The 5807-nt window shown below is 27.6% G+C and overlaps 2 protein-coding genes across 2 annotated transcripts; one reads left to right on the plus strand and one right to left on the minus strand.

The window, feature by feature from the left end:
- Nucleotides 1–1116: 1116 nt before the first annotated feature.
- Nucleotides 1117–3242, plus strand: LOC103310221. Its single transcript, XM_008187762.1, has 3 exons — nt 1117–1201; nt 1431–1645; nt 2418–3242. The coding sequence occupies exons 1-3, from the start codon at nt 1117–1119 to the stop codon at nt 3240–3242; spliced, it is 1125 nt and encodes a 374-aa protein (XP_008185984.1).
- A 10-nt stretch (nt 3243–3252) lies between these two features.
- Nucleotides 3253–4176, minus strand: LOC103310220. The gene is made up of 3 exons (XM_008187755.1): nt 3890–4176; nt 3447–3618; nt 3253–3261 (listed from the first exon to the last, which is right to left on the minus strand). The coding sequence occupies exons 1-3, from the start codon at nt 4174–4176 to the stop codon at nt 3253–3255; spliced, it is 468 nt and encodes a 155-aa protein (XP_008185977.1).
- Nucleotides 4177–5807: the final 1631 nt, after the last annotated feature.

Below are 5807 nucleotides of genomic sequence, written 5' to 3' on the forward strand. Positions count from 1 at the left end.
TACCTTAAAAAATAATTGTTGTTAGATAAATGTTGAATTTTTATAAAATTTCGACATTTGTGTAATTTGTGTTATTCTTGAAGTACTACGGTTTAGCAGATACGGACATTATTATGAATCAAACTTGCGTTTAACCCAAAAAAACACAAACATGGAAATTGTCACCCTTATTATTGACAGACTTTTTTTTGTTCCATTTGAGGTGTAAAATGTAGAAACACCTCTAAGAGTTTAACATAAAATATCAAATCAAATATAATATTATTTCACAATACCACTGCCTATAATATAGGAATACTGTGTTTTTACTAACTAGGTACTTATTTATTAAGACAACCGGGGAACGGGATTCATTGTAAAGACGAAACCAAAGTATTATGTACAAATTTACTAAACAAAATATATGAATATTGATTACCCGTTAGCTGTCACTTGTTAGTTTATACATTTGACATTGCATAGCAAGATACGTAGCGAGATAAATATTTGTGTGTGTAGTGTACAGTGTTGTAAAGTATTTGAGTAAAATATTTAAATACTTTTTTTTCGTATTGAATAGGTACTTTTTTCAATACTTTTCATTTTGAGGTTTTTGAATGATATTTTAAATACTTTTTTATGAATACTTTTTTTTAATCCTTTAATTTTTAATTTGTTTCTAAATATTACAACAATAATAATATCATAATACAGTTATTAATATATTATATTAATAGCTGGCCATACACGATCGGATTTTTTCGAGGATTTAGTCCGTCGGATTAAATCTTTGAGTCCTTTACGGATTTAATCCGCGGGACTAAGTCCTTCGTAGTGTCCACTAACGTAAAAATAAAAATCCGTTCACTATGAAGGACCAAATCTTTCAAAGGACTAAATCGGCCTATTAATGAGCAATTTTTCAATGAATTTGGTCCGTCTTACCAGGTCCTCTGGTCTTTTAGTCAATTCTAAAAGATTTATACACGATTCACGGATTTAGATCACATGCTTTAAGTTTTGTTTTGTTTTTGCTTATTGATAACATTTATCTTAGTTAATTTATGTGAGCATAACAATAGTTACCATATAGTTATATTAATTACTAAGTGTTAGACTGTTAGCATATATTCAAAAATGAATTTGAAAAAAAGAAAATATGTAATTGCTGCAACAGGAATGATTGTTGCTTATAAATATATGTCTAAAAGAAAAACACGGAGTAAGTGGGTAAAAAATTGGCTTTTAAGAAGAGAAGAGTTTAGTCATATGGCTTTATTGAGGGAATTAGCTGAAAATGAACCTAACGACTTGAAAAACTACTTAAGAATGTCAAAATCAGATTTTGATCATCTTTTAAGTAAGTTAATTTAATTTTACCTATATGCTACCTACCGTCAAATGAGATATAAATATATAATAAATTGTATATTTAATTTGTAATTATACAGAAGTAATCCAGCCACATATAACGAAACAGGACACCATCATGAGGCAAGCTATACCTGCAGAACAAAGATTAATCGCAACTTTACGATTTTTGGCTACAGGGCGATCATATGAGGATTTAAAATTTAGCACTGGAATAGCAGCACAAACTCTTGGATATATTATTCCTGAAACTTGTCGTGCTATCTATGAAGTGTTAAGAGACTCGTATATGCAGGTAAGGTTGTAAATTATATTTAACTGTAGGATTGACAGTAAATAAAATGTTTACATTTAATTAATTTAATAATAATAATACAAGTAATATTGATAACAAAACGGAATAATCAATTTTAAACTTTTTTTATTTGTATGTAACTTTTTATGTATTATATATTATTATATAATAAAAAAATCTATAACGACCTTCAAAATAATACCATCTTGGTGTTTTAATTTAGTGTGATTGCAAATCACTGCATATTAACATTATAATTAATAACGAAAAAAATATTAATAACAAACAAAATATTAATACAATTTAAAAATGTAATACAAAATATTATCTGAATGACACCTTCTTGGTGTTAATAACAAACAAAATATTAATAACAAGAAAAACTTAATACAATTTAAAAATTGCTTCAGTGCATTTTTTCATAAAACTACACATAGTATCATCCATTTTTTGTCTCTTTGTTTTTTTGCTTTGGGTCATTGGTATGGTTTTAAGGGTCTAAATATTGAAAATAGGTTATTACATAAATAATAATAATATAACACATAACAATATAAAATTCTGTGTATTTTGGATACCAATAGTAACTTGTAATTTTAAATAACATTGTTGTATATATTATGTATTTTTATTGAAAATTTGATTAGTATTAATAAGTTATTTATATATTGAATAATAATTGGCTATTATACCTATTTAAGAATATTAACCATTATACAAAATAATATTTAATTTAGTTTTGTTTTTAATTGCAATTTTTATAATATTTTAGATGCCACAAACAAAGAATGATTGGAAAAAGGTAGCCAATGGATTTAAAGAACGATGGCAATTTATAAACTGCGGTGGTTGTATTGATGGTAAACACATCAGAATTGTCCAACCAGCAAATTCTGGAGCACTCTACTATAACTACAAAAACTATTATAGCATTGTCCTAATGGTGATTGTAAGTTATAACTATGAGTTTATATATGTTGATATAGGGAAGCAAGGTAGGCTCTCAGATGGAGGATTCATACAAGCATCAACATTTTACACAAACCTACAATGTCAAACTCTTGATTTGCCAAAATCTGATGAATGTGACGAAGGATACAATTTTGTATTTATTGGAGACGCAGCTTTTGGTCTCGAAGAACGTATTTTAAAACCATTTTCACAGCAATCCCTTACACATGAAAAGCGTATTTATAATTACAGGCTTTCAAGGGCAAGAAATGTGGTAGAAAATGCATTTGGACTCATCTCAAATAGGTTTCGAATTTTACACACTGCTATTAATGTTAATGTACAAGATACAAATTATATTGTGTTAGCTATTTGCACACTACATAATTTTTTAATGAGGAATAGTTCTTCGTATGTTAAGCCTTCAACATTTGATACTGAAAATAGTGAGAACCATGATATAGTGCCAGGAACATGGAGACAGGAAATTGATCATAACAGTCAATTGCAGTCATTGCAAAATAATAATAACGTAAAAAATAGTTCAGTTGCATCAAAAAACAATCGCAATAATTACTTGGAGTATTTTAATGGCAAAGGAAAAATTGCATGGCAAGAAGAAATGATTAGAAGAGGAAAATCATAAATATAAGTGTTTAGTCATACTGAGTATTAGTTAATTAACCAAATCATAAATAATATAAGATATATTTTTTGATAAATAAGTAATTAAGTGTATATTAAAAATATAATATAGGAGCAAGTTGTTTGTATATTGAAAAGAAAATCTATTAAACCAATAATTATATCCTCATAAATATTTTAAAAATAATATATCATAGATACTAACTTGGTTTATATTTCCATTCCCTGAAAATTGATTCATCCCAGATTCATCCTTATCCTCTTCATGACTGTTGTCGCAATTGTCTTCTTCATCTTCTTCATTATTTTTAGAAGTTATATTATCAATAGATGAAAGTGGATCCATATCATTTGCAAATGCTAAAAGGTCATAATACCTGGAAAATATATTTACATTACTATCCCATGTAAAGTAGTAGGTACCTATGCAAAATAAAAATAGAACTGAAAATAAATGTAATATATAGATAGAACTATACAAAAGGGTGAGTAACTATCACATTCACTAATCACCACTAATATTAATATGTAAATAGGTAGGTTAATATTTTATATTTTTATAAACAAAATATACTTCAAATTAGGACTGTTCAATTAATTTTTTTTAAAGCTTAAATTAATAACATAATACTATATTCAATCTCTTACCATAATGTGGGTTTATAAACATCATCTCTGCCATTTCCGCTTCTTTTAGATGCCTCAACTTTGCTCCTTTCTTTCCTCACCATACGCCTGATGTTTTGTATTTTCGATTTCACTTCTTTCATATTGATATCGGTCATTCCATTGCTCTTTAAATATTCAACCAGTTCATTGTATGCTACTTGTTTTAAATTTTTATTTTTATATTCTTCAGAAGAAATCTTCCATAAACAAGGTTTTTCTCTATACAGCTCAATGAAGTTTTTTGTTATAGCCCTATTCCATTCCATTGTGTATGAGAAATAATCTATGCTTTAACACAATAACTGTCTTAATAACATAAATAATTTAAACAATTAACAAAGAAGTTAACATTAACACTAAACAATTTTACATTCAAGTTATCAAGTAGGTAATAGGTATTAAAAAAAATGAAAATATTTAGGTAAATAAAAGCACATGAAATAACTGATAAATAAATAAGTGATAACCTGGCCGACAGTAAAATAATGCGGGAAAAATATCATTGATATAAAAATATTGATAAGCGAACAGATGATAATTTATGATAATAAAATATCAAGGCCCGCCGGAATGCCGGACACAGTCTCTTTAATTAGTGGTTAACCGAGAGACTTGATCCGTAGGACTAACTCTGCTGGATTTTTTTATTACAAGGACTGAATCCTTCAAACACCACACACAAGAGGACATTTTGGAGGATTTAATCCGGCCAGGACCAAATCCGTCAAAAAATCCGATCGTGTATGGCCAGCTAACCATTATTAATTTATGGACAATTCAATATCGGTTTTGGTTTTTATTCATATTAGATAGCTTAATTAAATATTTTCTTTTCCAGAATACAATTTACCATCGACGACAATCGAAACGGTACCAATTTAAAACATATTGGAGCCGTCAAGCAAAAGCTATATTCATCATTCACATTTTTATTGACTGTAAAATATACTGTGTGATTACTGATTATCGCTGATTACTAACTTTGCTATACGAAAATATTAGAAAATATAAAATGTTTAATTAATTTACCTGAATACCTAGAATTAAATTGAATTTTTTTTTGTATTTGAAGATTATTTCAAATACTTTACAATAGATAGTGTTTGGGAGGTATTTTTAATACTTTATACAAGTATTTTTTACAACACTGGTAGTGTACTAGTGTAGTAGTGTGTGTCAGGAGGCAATTGTGTCTTTGATTTACGCCACACTGAGGTATTTTCGCCATAAGGTCCGAACGGGTTTTACCGCAGCGTTGTTTCTGACGAATCTAGACGTAATCGTCTAGTTATATACATTTATTTATAAATGGGTAAATGTTATCGCGGTACATAAGTGCCCTAAATAATAAATAGCCCCCTCAAAATAAATTATTCAATTCTTTCCTAAAATATTAACAAATCTTTAAAATTTAAACATATTTATTATTTTTTTTTTTGGAAAAAAATGTAATTATTTAATTTTTTAATTTTTATTTAAACTTTTTTTATATTGCCTATGATAAATATGGTGAATATCATACGCTGTATGATTGTATTAGTTTTAAGGAAACAATTTATGTCAGTATAATATAAATTATTTTGTTTTTCTTAAGATTATTACACATAATTTTACAGTATAGGTACGTATGCACTGAACTACAACATGGAGATAGGTGATATTGGAATAAAAATCCCCTGAAAAAAACTAAGAGTATCTACACTACATACAGATACATCGGTACATGTATATGTCTTGTTTCTACTGAATATAGTTGACATAAGAATGTCGATGTCAATCTGGTATTAGATACGAGGGTCGAGGAGACGAGGATTAAACTGTAGGTAACTTTTTAATACGTGTTAAAAATAAACAAGTTTCAAAGACCACAATTATTTATTGAGTATAAATTTTTTTT

Source organism: Acyrthosiphon pisum, chromosome X, assembly GCF_005508785.2.
Source record: "Acyrthosiphon pisum isolate AL4f chromosome X, pea_aphid_22Mar2018_4r6ur, whole genome shotgun sequence".
Lineage (NCBI taxonomy): Eukaryota > Metazoa > Arthropoda > Insecta > Hemiptera > Aphididae > Acyrthosiphon > Acyrthosiphon pisum.

Bases quoted from the DNA above. Each gene is read 5' to 3' on its own strand.
- LOC103310220 (XM_008187755.1), bottom strand. From the start codon at position 4,176: ATGGAATGGAATAGGGCTATAACAAAAAACTTCATTGAGCTGTATAGA. The intron at 3,619-3,889 runs GTAAGAGATTGA...TATATTTTCCAG, and splicing joins GTTTATAAACCCACATTATG to GTATTATGACCTTTTAGCAT.
- LOC103310221 (XM_008187762.1), top strand. From the start codon at position 1,117: ATGAATTTGAAAAAAAGAAAATATGTAATTGCTGCAACAGGAATGATT. The intron at 1,202-1,430 runs GTAAGTGGGTAA...GTAATTATACAG, and splicing joins GTCTAAAAGAAAAACACGGA to AAGTAATCCAGCCACATATA. The intron at 1,646-2,417 runs GTAAGGTTGTAA...ATAATATTTTAG, and splicing joins TAAGAGACTCGTATATGCAG to ATGCCACAAACAAAGAATGA.